This window comes from Xenopus laevis, chromosome 2S (assembly GCF_017654675.1).
Source record: "Xenopus laevis strain J_2021 chromosome 2S, Xenopus_laevis_v10.1, whole genome shotgun sequence".
NCBI classification, from domain to species: domain Eukaryota; kingdom Metazoa; phylum Chordata; class Amphibia; order Anura; family Pipidae; genus Xenopus; species Xenopus laevis.
In genome coordinates, this window is record NC_054374.1 from 22,383,649 (window position 1) to 22,401,285 (window position 17,637).

The window sequence follows — 17,637 nt, forward strand, 5'->3', positions numbered from 1 at the left end:
AATGGCTGGTGCAGAGAAAATATTTTGCTGGCCTATAAAACATATATATATTTATATAGGCATGGGCAACAAATAAGCACTCACTTCAAAATTTGCCCTAACTGTCCTTCAAGATGGACCCCTTAGCTCAACAAGGTTACAGATATAGAGAAACATTGGGGTAACAGTCACCCTGCTATAGTTCCACGGGTACCCAGGGCACAAATAAGCACTCACCCCAAATCTCCCCCTAACTGGCCTTCAGGCTGGGCCCCCTTAGCTCATAACAAGGTTACAGTTATATAGAAACATCTCTTCCTATTGTGGTAACAGTCACCCTGCTATAGTTCCAGGGGTAAGCAAAATAGTCAGCACAACTTTGTTAAATCTTCTTACTTTGTATTGAAAAAGGGCCAAGTGAAGCCTGAAACGTTGCGGTAATGCCCAATAAGGGTGCAATAAAGGCATTTTTATTATAACAAGATATTGTGGTGCTGTTCAGATCGAATCATAGTTCCAGGGGTACCCAGGACACAAATAACACTCACCCCAAATCTCCCCCTAACTGGCCTTCAGACTGGGCCCCCTTAGCTCATAACAAGGTTACAGATATATAGAAACATTGGGGTAACAGTCACCCTGCTATAGTTCTTGGGGTACCCAGGGCACAAATAAGCACTCACCCCAAATCTCCCCCTAACTGGTCATCAGGCTGGGCCCCCTGAGCTCATAACAAGGTTACAGATATATAGAAACATTGGGGTAACAGTCACCCTGCTATAGTTCCAGGGGTACCCAGGGTACAAAAAACACTCACCCCTAATCTCCCCCTAACTGGCCTATAGGCTGGGCCGCTTAGCTCATAACAAGGTTACAGATAGGTAGAAATATTGGGGTAACAGTCACCCTGCTATAGTTCCAGGGGTACCCAGGGCACATAAAATAAATAAAATATATTTATATATATCAGATGCATATAGTGTGCATACAGCCTAAAGTTCACCAATGAGAGTGAAGGCTCCAGCTCATGGAGTCAATTCATATCAAAAGTACAGCAGACACTCATGGATTTATGGAGCTGCTGCAGCAAACTTTGCTAATGTTTTACCCAGTATCCCTTTCTTAACTTCAAACTCATCACCAGCAACTTTGCATATTTTTGGCCAAAATAGTATTATTCCCCCACCCAGGCGGGATATCGCCCAACATTTAAAAAATGTAAAGAGGGACAAAAAGATCTGCTACGCTATATGCAGAAGAAATTATATTGGTCATGCCCATTTTATGTACCAAAAGGGGTTGTGCGTGCACTTCTAAAGCTACCACATCAAGGTAAACCCCACATGGTGGCCCCTAACTTGTTTACCTCTTGTCATAGTATAAAAGTTCTTGTACCTCTCTGCATAATTAATTGAAGTAAATATCTCCTGAACCTTGGTTTCAGTCTGAGGACTAGATCCTCCCCCGCCACTAGCTTGCGGCTTTTAAGAGAAAGAGACAGACCAAACCAAAGCCTTTTTTTAAAAAAAAAAAAAACAATGAAATAATGGAAAAACAATAGTGAAGGTAAAGTAAAGTTGTATGTATAGGTGCACACTTGGAAAGTGTTTATATATGTGTGTGAGTATATGTGTGAGTATAGGTAGGAGTATAGGTGTGAGCAAAATAAGTAAAAAAGACAAGCTAAATAAAGGTGTGTAATAAGTGTAATAAATGTAAATATATACAAAAGTGTTACCTGGTGGTAGGCGCAGCAGATATCACAGTTAAAAACATAGGACCATCATTAGTTAAATGGGGTGTGGTGGCTTATCAACTTTATGATCATTATATCTATTTAATTAAAACCCCCTTTTTTGAGAACACATGTACTTGCATATATACTGAATTACTTAGACAGGGGACCAAGGAATGTATGTGTATTGATTAATTGGCCAAATCATTAGCATTTTAACTTAGCCTTAGGAGTGCACCCACAACCCCCCTTTATGCCCATTTTATGGCCACACCCCCAAATCACCTTGTCTATTTTACCAAATTTGGCTGGTTATGGAAAGTTTAAACAAATTTCTCTGAGTTTTAGGGCCATCTCTCCCTACTATACCTGCTATCCCACAGCTCAACTCTATTCCCAGGGACTATTATCCACTGTTACTATAGGCATCATCTCTCCCTACTATACCTGCTATCCCACAGTCACACTCCCTTCCCAGAGACTATTATCCCACTGTTACTATAGGCACCATCTCTCCCTACTATACCTGCTATCCCACAGTCACACTCCCTTCCCAGAGACTATTATCCCACTGTTACTATAGGCACCATCTCTCCCTACTATACCTGCTATCCCACAGTCACACTCCCTTCCCAGAGACTATTATCCCACTGTTACTATAGGCACCATCTCTCCCTACTATACCTGCTATCCCACAGTCACACTCCCTTCCCAGAGACTATTATCCACTGTTACTATAGGCACCATCTCTCCCTACTATACCTGCTATCCCACAGTCACACTCCCTTCCCAGAGATTATTATCCCACTCTTACTATAGGCACCATCTCTCCCTACTATACCTGCTATCCCACAGTCACACTCCCTTCCCAGAGACTATTATCCCACTGTTACTATAGACACCATCTCTCCCTACTATACCTGCTATCCCACAGTCACACTCCCTTCCCAGAGACTATTATCCACTGTTACTATAGGCACCATCTCTCCCTACTATACCTGCTATCCCACAGTCACACTCCCTTCCCAGAGACTATTATCCACTGTTACTATAGGCACCATCTCTCCCTACTATACCTGCTATCCCACAGTCACACTCCCTTCCCAGAGACTATTATCCCACTGTTACTATAGGCACCATCTCTCCCTACTATACCTGCTATCCCACAGTCACACTCCCTTCCCAGAGACTATTATCCCACTGTTACTATAGGCCCCATCTCTCCCTACTATACCTGCTATCCCACAGTCACACTCCCTTCCCAGAGACTATTATCCCACTGTTACTATAGGCACCATCTCTCCCTACTATACCTGCTATCCCACAGTCACATTCCCTTCCCAGAGACTATTATCCACTGTTACTATAGGCACCATCTCTCCCTACTATACCTGCTATCCCACAGTCACACTCCCTTCCCAGAGACTATTATCCACTGTTACTATAGGCACCATCTCTCCCTACTATACCTGCTATCCCACAGGGTTAAGCAGACTCTTAGGTTAAGGGCACACGGGCAGATTTGGGAAGAAATCGCCTTTTCTTCTGGACAATCTCCCCAAACTGCATTCCCCTACCTTTCTCCGGCTATAAAAAAAAATCGCCAGCAATGGCACTCGCTGCACTTCGTTTTCCGGAGTCATCCAAAGTTGCCTCAAGAGGAAACTTAGGAAGACTGCGGAAAACTAAGAAGAAAAGGTGACTAATATTCCGAATCTGCCCATGTGTTGTTATTTACTGGGTAACAACATTTTTCAGCTCTGCAAGTTTAACATTCCTTGTCTAGGGTTCTGAGTTACAGAGATAGGAAGGCTGGTTAAAAAAACATAAAAAGTACTTGATAGCTGCAAATTATAAAATTACAAATACGCTTCCATTTTTTTTTTATATAATATATAGATTAAGTTAAATGGAAATTCATGCATGCTATGTGGGATTCTCTAGGTTCAGTAACTTCTGACCATGGGGGGGGGGGTGCGCTTAATTATGTAACTAGTCTTGAAATTCATAGAAAGTCAATTCAGGAGATGAAGTTATATGACACTGGCCTAGCCACACGCTAGTAATGAATCCAAATAGAGAAGAATGCCAATACCTGTGGTTGCAGCAAACGGGGTGATCCCAAATTTATTCAATGGTGCTATACAACACTTTTCCGATGATCAAACGTTTCGGGATTGCAACCCTTCTCAAGCTCTACTAGAGGGAAGACTCTTCTCTGTATGGTTGATCTATTCTCCCATGTGGATCAGTGTTAATGAATCTGTTGTCTGGTTAAGTTGCAAGATCCACTGGTGCCAAATTACTGTGCACTGCATACAATTACAGTATATTACACCCTGCCTGCACATCCCAGTCTGTTGGAAAGTAACCTTTTTGGCAGTCCTTTTTTCAACTAGAATAGCGAATGCCATTGCACTGATGTCTATGGGAAATATTTAAGACAATGCTATCACAACAAGCTTCTACCCATACAGAAAGTTATAGAGCCATTCTGAAAAATGATATGATCTGCAGCCAGAGAGAGGAAATGCACAGACAGATCCAAGACTAATGTGTAGGTGTGGTTGTAGTTTCCTGTGAGTTCTGCTTGTGGTATTGTTCTTCATTTGCGTGCACAAGCTATTAAGAGCTCAGAGCAATGCAGTCGATGGCACAGGCAGTCACACGGTGTGCCCATAAGTGGTATAAGGGGTAAGTTATCTTTCAATAACAATGTATGATTATTTTTATATACATAGATATATACTGTATAACAGCACATTCTCAAAAAAATGCAATCTTTATTCTATCAAAGCATTGCAGATAGTGGTGGGCGAATTTATTCGCCAGGCGCGAATTCGCGGCGAATACATTTGCGAAACGCCCGCAAAAATTCGCCCGCAAAAATTCGCCTGCGTCAAAAAATGTTTTTGTCAAAAATGGCCGGCGGCGTCAAAAACGCTGTTTCGCAAATTTTGTGTGAAATTAACGAATTTTGCGTGAAATTCGCCAATTCGCCCATCACTTATTGCAGACATCTGATCTGACAGTACATCCCATTTTCCTTTTAGATTGTAAGCTCATTCATAAATTTGACAGCTATTTCCCTGAACCCATCACCAATTGAAATCTTTCTTATCATTCTAATTTAGTTTTCTCTATCATGATTTCACTTCTTCCAAGACACCTTGGAGGAAGAAAAAAAGTGTGAAATCCACAGGTTACAGCATTCCCTGGGGCGCTTCTGGTTCTGCTACCACCTGCATGCCTCCATAGCATAGGTTTAACTACAGAAGCAGCAGACCCTGTGGCTGCAGTGGGCCCAGGAGACCCTAATTCATATATAGTTTCAATGAATATTGGTAAAACTTACAACCTCTAGACATTTTGGGGGCCTGAAAAATATTTTGCTGCAGGCCCCAGTAATTTCTAGGTAAGCCACTGCTCCATAGAGAGAGCATAAACACTCTCTAAACGAAAAGAGGGGAATTTTCTGGATAAAAGCACAAATTCAGCTGCGAAAGTTATCAATGTTATCTTTCTGCTGCCCTGGAAAGTTCTTTTCATTGGTAGGTCCCAACGGGGAGTCTCCCTGTACCTCCCATGCCGATCCCTGGCTTGGTGCTGTATGAAGAACAAACCTCCCAATAGTTTCTTACTTTAGGTCATGGCAGCTTTCAAATATTACCAGGTCTAATATATTTCTGGATTTCAGTTCTTCAGCACTCTTAAGGCCTGGGCTCGAGTATTTGGGTCCAAAAATCATGCGGGAGTTCCTAAACTCCTGCATGGTTTCTTTCTTGGAATATTGAGCCTGAAGACTTGAGCATTCTTACATTGATGTCCCAACTCTAACTACTAATATCACAGTAAATATACAGCAACAAATCAAGGTTGTGAGTATGAGCAGATAAATGTCTGGGAATCTATAGAGGTCAATGCTGTATGTTACAATATAAGGCTGATTAGTAATTAATACAGATAATTACTACATGGCAGCACAGAAACCAGTGCAATTAGAATCAGAATTTAATAATCAGCAAACCTGTAGCATCAGTTTATATTACAGACCAACCTCATTTTCTGCTGGATAATTAGTGACGACCCCTAAGTAGGGATGTCGCGGACTGTTCGCCCGCGAACTAATTCGCGCGAACATCGACTATTCGCGTTCGGCGAATGTTCGCGAACGTCGCGCGACGTTCGCCAATTTGGGTTCGCCTTAGCTGGCGCTTATTTTTGCCCTCTCACCCCAGACCAGCAGATACATGGCAGCCAATCAGGAAGCTCTCCCTCCTGGACCACCCCCACACCCCCTGGACCACTCCCCTTCCATATATAAACTGAAGCCCTGCAGCGTTTTTTCATTCTGCCTGTGTGTGCTTGGAAGAGCTAGTGTAGGGAGAGAGCTGTTTAGTGATTTGAGGGACAGTTGCTAGTAACTTTGCTGGCTAGTAATCTATTTGATACTGCTCTGTATTGTAGGGACAGAACTCTGCAGGGATTTGAGGGACATTTTAGGTTAGGTAGCTTTGCTGGCTAGTAATCTACCTTCTACTGCAGTGCTCTGTATGTAGCTGCTGTGGGCAGCTGTCCTGCTGCTGATCTCTCATCTGCATCTGTTCTTCAAACAACTGCCACCTAGCTGTCTAAATATCAATAATAATACCGTCTCCAGAAACACCACCCGAGTGACGTTTTTCAAGCAGCAATAATATATTCCGTATCCAACGGCTGTAGTGTATACGTTGACCTTGCAGGCATTATTTGCCCAGTCTTTAACCAAGTGCCACCTAGCTGTGTGAGCTTTTTCACATTCCGTGTCCAGAAACATCACCTGAGTGACGTAGTGTGATTTCTGCCCTTTACAGCACAAAACGCAGCGCTGTGTCAACAATGGATTTTTCAGATACATTTTTGCCCTTGATCCCCCTCTGGCATGCCACTGTCCAGGTCGTTGCACCCTTTAAACAACTTTAAAATCATTTTTCTGGCCAGAAATGTCTTTTCTAGCTTTTAAAATTCGCCTTCCCATTGAAGTCTATGGGGTTCGCGACGTTCGCGAACTATTCGCATGTTTTGTCGCAAGTTCGCGAATATGTTCGCGAACATTTTTTCCGCCGTTCGCTACATCCCTACCCCTAAGCTTAGCTTCTCAACAGCTGCTCAGAGCCCACTGAGCATGTGAGTGTCACAGACACTTTCCAAGATGGTGACCCCCTGTGACAAGTTTGAAGTCCTGGATCATTGCTGCTATTGACAAGCTGAAACTTTAGGCTGGTTGGAATAAGACCAATATACAACATGGCATGTTTAGCCACATTCATTTTCAGGGTTTAATTCTCCTTTAGGGATCATGTTGTTGTGCATATTTCTTGGGTAAAAAGTAGTATTAAAGTAAAATATGAGGTTTATATTAGTATAAAATATGACAATGAGATTGTAACTGTGCAGCATGGTGTTGCAGTGGGTAGTACTGCTGCCTGAAATGTATCTATGTAAAGGAGAACGGTGTAATAATAAATCCAGTAGCACTCCGAAAGCTGAATGAAATATTTATTCGTGCCACTAGCAAAGCGACGTTTCCAGCTATACCAGCCCTTTATCAAGCCAAGTGTACAGTGTAACAAACAAGCTTTAAATGTGTAGTTTAAGGGGAGAGGTTACTACTTAGTTCCCACCTCCCAATTTGGGACCCAAATCCCAGCAATCTCAGTGAAATCCATTATAGTGGTCTCAGTGAAAAATGTTATAATAAATTTCCAAAAAGTTCCTTCAGGATTTTTAGTAGTCCACCAATAGTCCATATGATTTGTGGTTGTGACACATTGTGTACAGACATGATAAAAACATTGTAATTTTGTTTCTATTAGTATTAAATCACTCACATCTTTATGCTCAATACCTTTAGTACTGGATATCTACAGTTGTCAGGACACCAGCAAATCCCAGGATCGGAGCAGTAAAGTTCTAAAAAATAAAGTAATAAAATATCACCGGGTATAACGAGACAAAAATGCTCAAATTAAAACAGTTATTGTTACACATAAAGCACAATTCTTAGGAAAAACCAACTCTAAATAAACATTACAGGGGTATACTCTCGGTTTAGTCCACCAGGACTCAACGTACCTAACCCACGTTTTACAGGACCTATACTGTCAATAAATTGATATCTTAATTGACTCACTGTATGTCGTACTGTATGTCGTACTTGTGCAGAATGTGTAGGTATTGGTAAGTGTGTGTAATTACAACGGATGTCAGATTTATGTTGTTTAATTCGGTCTTTCGCCTTCTGGGTTGTCTCGCCAAAGTCTGCCAATTCTCACATGCATTTTATTAGATATACCACGAAACTGGAATTGCACATGTAGAAGTTAATTCTCTGCCCAGTGTGTGAATGTGATATTGTTGCAGTTGGCACAATAAAGACAAGGAAAAGTCCCCATTTTGTGGGTTCCCAAAAATCTTTGTGTTCCTTTTGCCGCAGGTCTTATATCTTCTTTTATGAGTGTGTCCCTAAAGTTCTTTCCTTGTTGGTATGCCATCAAGGGGACTTCTACAAAGCCCATACCTCCCAACATTTTGGAAGTAAAAAGAGGGCCAAAATTTTTTTTGGCAAGTAGTGCAGCGAATTATTTGACCACGCCCCTTTCTGTGGCCACACCACCTGATTACCATGTTCGTTTTACAAAATTTGGTAGGTTATGAAAGTTTGAAAATATTTCTCCTTATCTAAACTGTGCTTCTCAAAATTGTATCTTATTTGCACCTGTTAGCTGTTCTGGTATCTTGTATCTTTTTCTGGCTGTTCAGTGCAGAGAAAAGAGGGACTTTCCAGTACAAATGAGGGACTGCAGGTTGAGCTGTCAAAAGAGGGACTGTCCCTCCGAAAAACGGATAGTTGGGAGGTATGCAAAGCCTGGTACATGTGGAGCACGTCTGTAAAATGTGCCAATGTTTTTGAATTATCTTGCGTATATTATTACTTGCTACAGAAAATGTGGATTTTTTTCTCTCTCTCTGTTCTGTCAATTTAATCTTTGGAATCTCCTTTACATCCTGTATACAGGAATTTAGGAGCGCTTCCGGTAGCCTCTCTGTAAAACTCTGTATTTAATTTCTTCTTGTCTGACGTGTTCATTATGTTCATCAGAAACTATACGTTTTACCCTCATAAATTGTGTTTGGGTAAAGAAATTCTCAATGAGGGAGGATTAAAACTAAGCAGGCTGTGACGGTCACTCTCTTTTTTTGTACAGATCAGTTTTGAGCCGAGCATTACCTTTTTCAATCCATACATCCAGGAAATGAATCCTCCCTAAATCGTGTGTAAATGTTAATTTTTTTTCATCTATGTATCTCAGATATAGTTGACAATATTGTGTGAATCTGGGATTTGTGTACACGTTCAAAGTAATCCATGTGTAGATTTGCATATGGGGGCGCAACTTTGCTACCCATAGCCGTACCTTGTAATTGTTGAAAAAAATATCTTTATCTTTTCATTTATTGATATAGTTTTTGACAAATTTAATATATGATTCCACAACCACATCTGTGGTGGGTGGAATAAAACAGCTCTTGTTCAGTAAACCCACTTCTTTTAATGTAAGTTGTATCCTATCAGCTTCATTATGTGTGATCCCAACCGTATCAATTAAATGTGGTCCAGCAAAAAAGGACTTCAAACTTAAATTGCGGAAAAATCTTTCCAATTCAAAGTCTAATCTGTTAGTGGGGCAAAAAGAGATACCCTTGCTAAAGTGTGTCCCATCAGCGTTACTCAACTCAATTGAGGAGATATTTACCACTAGCGTCTCTGTGTAGTCCGTGCTCGCTGCTCCGGTTGTCTGCGCAGAAGTTGGTTTAAGGAACAAGAGCTGTTTTACTCCACCCACCACGGGATGTGGTTGTGGAATCATATATTAAAGGGATCCTGTCATCGGAAAACATGTTTTTTTCAAAACGCATCAGTTAATAGTGCTACTCCAGAAAAAATTCCCAGCTGCCCCTGGTCATGTGACTTGTGCCTGCACTTTAGGAGAGAAATGCTTTCTGGCAGGCTGCTGTTTTTCCTTCTCAATGTAACTGAATGTGTCTCAGTGGGACATGGGTTTTAACTATTGAGTGCTGTTCTTAGATCTACCAGGCAGCTGTTATCTTGTGTTAGGGAGCTGTTATCTGGTTACTTTCCCATTGTTCTTTTGTTTGGCTGCTGGGGGGGAGGGAGGGGGTGATATCACTTGCAGTACAGCAGTAAAGAGTGATTGAAGTTTATCAGAGCACAAGTCACATGACTTGGGGCAGCTGGGAAATTGACAATATGTCTAGCCCCATGTCAGATTTCAAAATTGAATATAAAAAAATCTGTTTGCTCTTTTGAGAAATGGATTTCAGTGCAGAATTCTGCTGGAGCAGCACTATTAACTGATTCATTTTGAAAATTTTTTTTTCCCATGACAGTATCCCTTTAAACTTGTCAAAAACTATGTCAATAAATTCAAATCTAGATTAAAGACTAAACCCCTTCTGGGATTGAGACCCAATATGAATAGACAAGATAGGACACAATTGGAAATACTGTTGGCACATACAGATCTAATCAATAAACCAGCAGTTAATACTAAATTAACATATAATTCTTCACTAAGTAATGCAAATCCCAAAAATAAAAGTAGTAACCTCCGCTGTATGCTGGCATAGGCACCTGAGTGGGAGACCTAGAATTAATTGCATGCTCTAAAAATTATGATATAATTGGTATCACTGAGACCTGGTGGGATGAAACATGTGACTGGATTGTGAATTTAAATGGTTACACCCTTATCAGGAGAGACAGAGGGATTAGAAAGGGTGGAGGAGTGTGTTTGTATGTAAAGCCTGAATTAAAGCCATGCGCTAAAGAAATAATAATAGCTGGCACTGGTGAGGGTGTAGAATCACTCTGGGTAGAGATTTTGACTGGGCAAAAGGTAACAAAAAGAATTATCATTGGTGTATGTTATAAACCACCTGGTATAAGTGACAGTATGAAGCCCAGCTACTCTTGCAGATACAAGCGGCTTCACAGCTGGGTCAAGTTGTTGCTATGGGTGACTTCAATTATCCAGACATTGACTGGGGTAATGGGGTTGCTAAGACAGAAAAAGCTAGTAGGTTTGTAAATATGCTGAATGACAACTTTTTATTCCAGCTCGTTCAAGAACCTACTAGGAATAACTCTCTTTTGGACCTTGTAATAACTAACAATACTGAACTCATCTCTAACATTTGTGTGGGTGAGGGGTATTTAGGGAATAGTGATCATAACATGGTCTCCTTTGAGATTCTGTTGCAGAAGCAATTCTATAGAAGCGTTGGTGTTGAGGTGGGTAAGAAAAGACGTGCTTTTAAGGCTTCCAAGTTAGCTGGTACAGCTGAATCATTTATGATGTACAAGGAGGCCAATACATTATGCAAAAAAAGCTATAAGGCAAGCTAAAATTTATATGGATAAGGATATTTCAGCAAGCAGTAAAAAGAATCCAACATTTTTTTTAAATATGATAATAGTTAAAAAATGAAGCAGGGAGGGGTGGGACCTTTCATATCAGAGGTGGGTCAGCTGGTTGATGAAAACAAATAAAAAGCGCAGTGTCACGCTCGGCACCCTAAATCCAGAACCAGTGCTAGGCTCCCTGGTCTTGGCTCTTGCTTCTGCCTTTAACAGCTCCCTTTAACCTATGGAGGAGCCCTCAGCTAATTGGATGCAGTCAGGTCTTATTAAGAGAGGAGCAAAGCAAAAGGTTCTGGATGAGCAAAGGGGCACAATCGTTTACCAAGGATACTGGAATGGAAGACAGGCCAGATAACACAGCGTGGAACAGGCAGGCCAGGGCAGCACAAGCAAAGTTCTAGGAATAGTCAGACAGGCTAAGATCAGGATTGGAGAGCGCAGAATAGTCTGAGAGGCAAGGGTCAGATTGGAGAGTTCAGAATAAACAGCCAGGCAAGGTTCAGGATACAGAGTTCAGAATAGTCAGGCAAGGCAAGGGTCAATAACCAGAAGATCAACAGGATTCTCGTAGAAATAGCACACCCTGGAGCTAACTAATAGAACCTAACAACGGGCAATGTGCTAAACACTAAAATCCCCTTAAATACTTAGAATTTCACGCCATTGCACCGTGACGTCATCACACCGGCGCATAAAGGGGCCATCACGAAGGAACTTTTTGGAGATTTTTTACAACATTTTTCACTAAGACCACTATAATGGATTTCACTGAGACTATTTTTCACTGAGATTGCTGGGATTAGGGTCCCAAATTGGCAGGTGGGAACCAAGTTGTAACCCCTCCCCCTAAACTACACATTTAAGCTTTTTTGTTACACTGTACACTTGGCTTGATAATGGGCTGGTATAGCCCAAAACGTCGCTTTGCTAGTGGCATCAATAAATATTTGATTCACTTATGGGAGTGCTGCTGGATTTATTATTACACCATGATATTTACCTTTGCAGAGGAGAACACAGCTGTCCACCCGACACTTCAACAAACGGATTAGTGTAAGTGTGGCACTGTTATTGGCTTTATTTTATTTAAAGGAGAACTTAACCTTTTAAAATGAATATAGTTCGACATGTTGAATTTTATATAATAAAAGTATATCATCAGCTTAAAGGTTCAGCATTTTTATGACAGTAATGATCCAGGCCTTCAAAGTTGTGTACAGGAGCTCGCCATCTTGGATCTTGTAAGGAGCATCAGTGACACTGCACATGCTCAGTGAGCTCTGACAGCTGTTGAGACACTAAGCATAGGGGTTGTGGGAAATCATCAAGCAGAAACAGAGGTTCATGTGTCATAGAAGCTGATTCTACAGGGCTGATATTAAATTCTTATGCAGACTGCACTGGTTTCTTAGCTTCAAATTCATCGGAATGTAAATTACTAATCAGTCTTATATTGTGACATTTCTATTCTGTGTGTACTGTATATTGTGAGTGGGTCCCTAAGCTCAGTAAGTGACAGCAGCACAGAGTATGTGCAGTGAATTAGCAGAAAAGAAGATGGGGAGCTACTGGGGCATCTTTGTAGGCACAGATCTTCCCTCACGCATTTCTATCCTACTTCTCTGTTCAATTTTAGTTCTCCTTTAACAAATTAAACATCTGCCTTCTTTCCTACTTTATACTAAGATTCAGTGAAACCATCATGGCCAAGATTCTTGACCAAGGAGAACTCGTAGCAATTCCCTCCTTTCCCTTCCCAGGGTGGAGGTGGGCCTGGCCAACAGTAGTTAAGCCATTGCTGGTTTTGGTGGAGTTGTTCTTTTTTATTTATATTTTAGAGGTTTGATGAAATCCTTTGGATTATTTATATATATTAAAAAAGTGGTTGTGTCACCTAATAGATTTGAGCCTTGACTAAAAGGAAACCTGACTCTAATGTTAGGGCCCTACCTACCATTTAATAATTGGTGCATGCACCCATTTTTGCACTTTGCACCCTGACTTCAACATTATAAATGACCCCTAGGGTCTCCCATGGGCCTTAGAGCAAAAGTGGGAGTTGGTGTGGGGATGGAAGCAACTTGGCCTGACTGTTTCTGTTGTTTTATCTCACAAGAGAAGTGATGATACTTGGGAATGTGCTCTATATAACCTGGACATTTTTATTTTTGGATCTCTTAAACAAAAAAAGGCACTCCAGGCTATTCTTTTTGGATATGGTAGGTTATTTTTCAGTAACGTAACGTATGGCTTCTGTGCCTGTTTCTTTTACTGTTCTTTTTTTTTCATTATTAAAGGGATACTGTCATGGGAAAAAAAAAATTCCAAAATGAATCAGTTAATAGTGCTGCTCCAGCAGAATTCTGCACTGAAATCCATTTCTCAAAAGAGAAAACAGATTTTTTTATATTCAATTTTGAAATCTCACATGGGGCTAGACATATTGTCAATTTCCCAGCTGCCCCAAGTCATGTGACTTGTGCTCTGATAAATTTCAATCACTCTTTACTGCTGTGCTGCAAGTTGGAGTGATATCACACCCTCCCCCCCCCCAGCAGCCAAACAAAAGAACAATGGGAAGGTAACCAGATAACTGCTCCCTAACACAAGATAACAGCTGCCTGGTAGATCTAAGAACAACACTCAATAGTAAAAACCCATGTCCCACTGAGACACATTCAGTTACATTGAGAAGGAAAAACAGCAGCCTGCCAGAAAGCATTTCTCTCCTAAAGTGCAGGCACAAGTCACATGACTAGGGGCAGCTGGGAAATTGACAAAATGTCTAGCCCCATGTCAGATTTCAAAATTGAATATAAAAAAAATCTGTTTGCTCTTTTGAGAAATGGATTTCGGTGCAGAATTCTGCAGGAGCAGCACTATTAACTGATTCATTTTGGAAAAAACTTTTTTTCCCATGACAGTATCCCTTTAATATGTCCCTTTCCACTGTAACACCGCCACCCACCAGTTCCCTTTCCTCATTACAATCTGCTTTTAAAAATTAAAGAAATCTTGTCAAGCTACCTCCTTCTGCATCACTGCTTACCGGACAACCAATGTTTATAGCGATGGGAAAATTAGGCACAATATAAACATAAAAACTAAGTGCTCGTGTGCTAAAAGAGTCCATTGTGGGTCTGTAGCCAAATAAGTGGTGATGAGCAAATTTTTCCATCAGGCATTGGACAAGGCACTTGACTTGTGGGACCACTATATATCTCTTGATCCAGCTCCACTTTTAACTGCAGGGTTCAGGTCCAGACATAAAGTTTGACAAAACTGCTTTTTGTGAGAAGAAGGGGTTCTCCAAGAAAGCATAAATCTGACCATTAGCTACTCCACCAGAATGAAACATTGTTGTTTGACAAAATTTGAAGACTGATTTTCATCATAAACTGTAAATTTAAATATTCCCTTGATCTTTCAGATGCCACGATGGAAGTGGATATTTGGAACGGTGTTGGTGATCTCTTGTCTTGGCTTCTGTGTATTATTCTCTAAACTCCAAGATTTCTGTACAGTTTGCCATCATAGAAATTATTCACATCCCTTTAGCTTTAATAACATAAGTGAGACGTTTCTTCTGAAGCCCAAGGTACAGTGCAAGAGGAATCCTCCATTCCTGGTGCTGTTGGTAACCACAACCCACAGTCAAAAGGATGCTCGGAACACTATCCGACAAACTTGGGGCAAGAAAGGACATATCTGGGGTAGACTTGTTTCCACCTATTTTCTTCTAGGTGCTAGCTCAAACCCAAGCATGCAGGAGGAACTTATTGAAGAAAGCAACACTTACAATGACATTATTCAGGGAGACTTCAGAGACACATATTACAATCTGACCCTGAAAACCATAATGGGGATTGAATGGATTTGCACTCATTGCCCACAAACAAAATTTGTGATGAAAACGGACTCCGATATGTTTGTTAACACAGTTTATCTTGTTGAGCTGCTTGTAAAGAAAAACCAAACAACCAATTTCTTTACTGGTTCTGTCCGAATGAACGATGAACCTGTACGGGATATTCACAGCAAGTGGTATGTAAGCAAAATAGAATTCCCAGGGTCCAGATACCCTCCATTTTGTTCAGGAACAGGATACGTCTTTTCTGTAGACGTTGCACAAAAGATCCAGAATGTGTTCAGAACAGTTCCGTTTTTTAAACTGGAGGACGTCTTTGTGGGCATGTGCCTGGAGAAACTAGAAATCTACTTGCAGGACCTTCATACTGAGATAACGTTTTTCCCATTCAAAAAGCCATTTACTATTTGTGCTTATCGGAAACTGGTCACTTCTCATGGTTTCCGACCATATAAAATTTTTCTTTTCTGGGAAGCCCTGCAAAGGTCAGAGGATGAACAGTGCTAACAGACAGAAATGTCAGCATCTGTTGGATTGGCTTGCATCTATCATTGCTCTGTTTGATCACATTAATTTAATGGACAGAGAAAGAACCAACCAACCAAACAACCAACCAACTAGCCAGGAACTCTCTAGTACTAATATTAAGATCCTGCTGGCCAATGACTGACACGTGGCTTGGGTCCCAGCACCTGAGTCCCTTAGGGAAAAAGGTTGCTAAAAGGACAATTTTGAATGTATGCATAATATATATATATATATATAAAACAGGTGTCTAATCTGCAGGGCTTAAAGATTCTGTCATGATTATATGGTGTAGTTTTTATTTCTAAATAATTCACTCTACCATATATAAAATGTTATTCCTGAACCAAGAAGTATGTATTTGAAAGAAGGAAAGAAGGAGTCGCAGTGAGACATGGATTTCTACTATTGAGTGTTGTTCTTATATCTACCAGGGAGCTGTTATCTGATTACCTTCCCATTTTTCTGCTGATGGGCTGCTAGGAGGGGGGGGCAGGGAAGAGGGGGTTGATATCACTCCAACTTGCAGTAAAGAGTTACTGAAGTTTATCAGAGCACAAGTCACATGACTGGGGGTACCTGGGAAACTGACAATATGTCTAGCCCCATGTCAGATTTCAAAATTAAATATAAAAAAATCAGTTCTTTTGAAATGCGGATTTCAGTGCAGAATTTTGCTGGAGCAGAACTATTAACAAAAAATGACGCCCATAGACTTGTATGACGGCGTGCGTTATAAAAAAAAAGACGCGCGACAAAATGTTTTTGACGACCATAGACTATAATGGGCATCTGCAACATTACGCTGGCGGCAAATTTTTGGCGAAACGAAACAGGTCAAATTTGCCCATCCCTATTCACTTGGCCAACAAGCTGAGTTATAATGGAAGTGCATTTACAAAAAAAAAATTAAAATAAATGTACATTTATTTTTACAATAAACACAACACAGAATTTACATAAAGAGTGATGTCTTTTGAAGTTTGACCAATTAACCTTTCAGTCACTTCACATTGGGGTCTAGTGCATGAGGATTTCAGAAAGTTTTGCAAAAGTGTATTTGGTTGACTATAAAAACCACTCTAAAATCTCCCTGAAAACTCATTTCCCATATTACCTAACCCCATCAAACTTTAATCCTTTGCAAGGCTCTGACACAACATCAGTAACTGTTTATACCTATAGACACTGTCTCACTCAATGGAAACATTAGGTTAGACAGGGGTCCCCAACCTTTTTTACCTGTGAGCCACATTCAAATGTAAAAAGAGTTGGGGAGCAACACCAGCATGAAAAAGTCCCTTGGGGTGCCACATAAGGGCTGTGATTGGCTATTTGGTAGCCTCTGTGTGGACTGGCAGCCTACAAAAGGCTCTACTTGGCTCTATACTTTTTATGCAATTAAAACTTGCTTCCAAGCTTGGAATTCAAAGATAAACACCTGCTTTTAGGACCATGAGAGCAACATCCAAGGGGTTGGAGAGCAACATGTTGCTCACGAGCTACTGGTTTGGGATCACTGGATTAGACCATCAATCCCTTACACCCGAGATTGAGTCTTTAGTTGACTTGGAAAGTGCTGATTATGCTCAGGGTGGTGCCAGATTTCTCACTTGGGTGTCAGGGGTTCTCCATTGATGATATGAGACCAGGAACAGGCAAATACAGCAGAGTCAATATTCAAGATCACATGTAGCAATACTGACAGAGGCTAATTTGTAATAGTTCTTCCGACCTTATGCTTCAACAACAGATATAGTAAGATTCCTGAGCATGCTACACACCTGTCGCCCATTTAACCCTTTTGACACCCCTCTTGTCAGTGTTACACTCCACGTGTGGTGGTTACCTGATGGCACGAGTCAAACCTGAGCCACTCCACAGTGTTATTGGGAGAGACTGGGTATCTGGTACTTACTAGAGCAGTGCCTCCACATAGTGGGATCTGGGAATACACCTATGGTTGGCCCCACTAGGAACACAGTAATAAAACACACACAGTATTTGGTGAACTGCATAACTGTTTATCTGAATTAACTGGCCAAC

At 40.9% G+C, this 17,637-nt stretch overlaps 1 protein-coding gene across 1 annotated transcript; it reads left to right on the forward strand.

The window, feature by feature from the left end:
* Positions 1–4,335: 4,335 nt before the first annotated feature.
* b3galt5.2.S (beta-1,3-galactosyltransferase 5 gene 2 S homeolog) lies at positions 4,336–15,927 on the forward strand. The gene is made up of 2 exons (XM_018248710.2): positions 4,336–4,408; positions 14,629–15,927. Exon 2 carries the CDS (start codon positions 14,629–14,631, stop codon positions 15,571–15,573), a length of 945 nt encoding a protein of 314 aa, XP_018104199.1. The 5' UTR covers positions 4,336–4,408; the 3' UTR covers positions 15,574–15,927.
* The last annotated feature ends 1,710 nt before the right edge of the window (positions 15,928–17,637 follow it).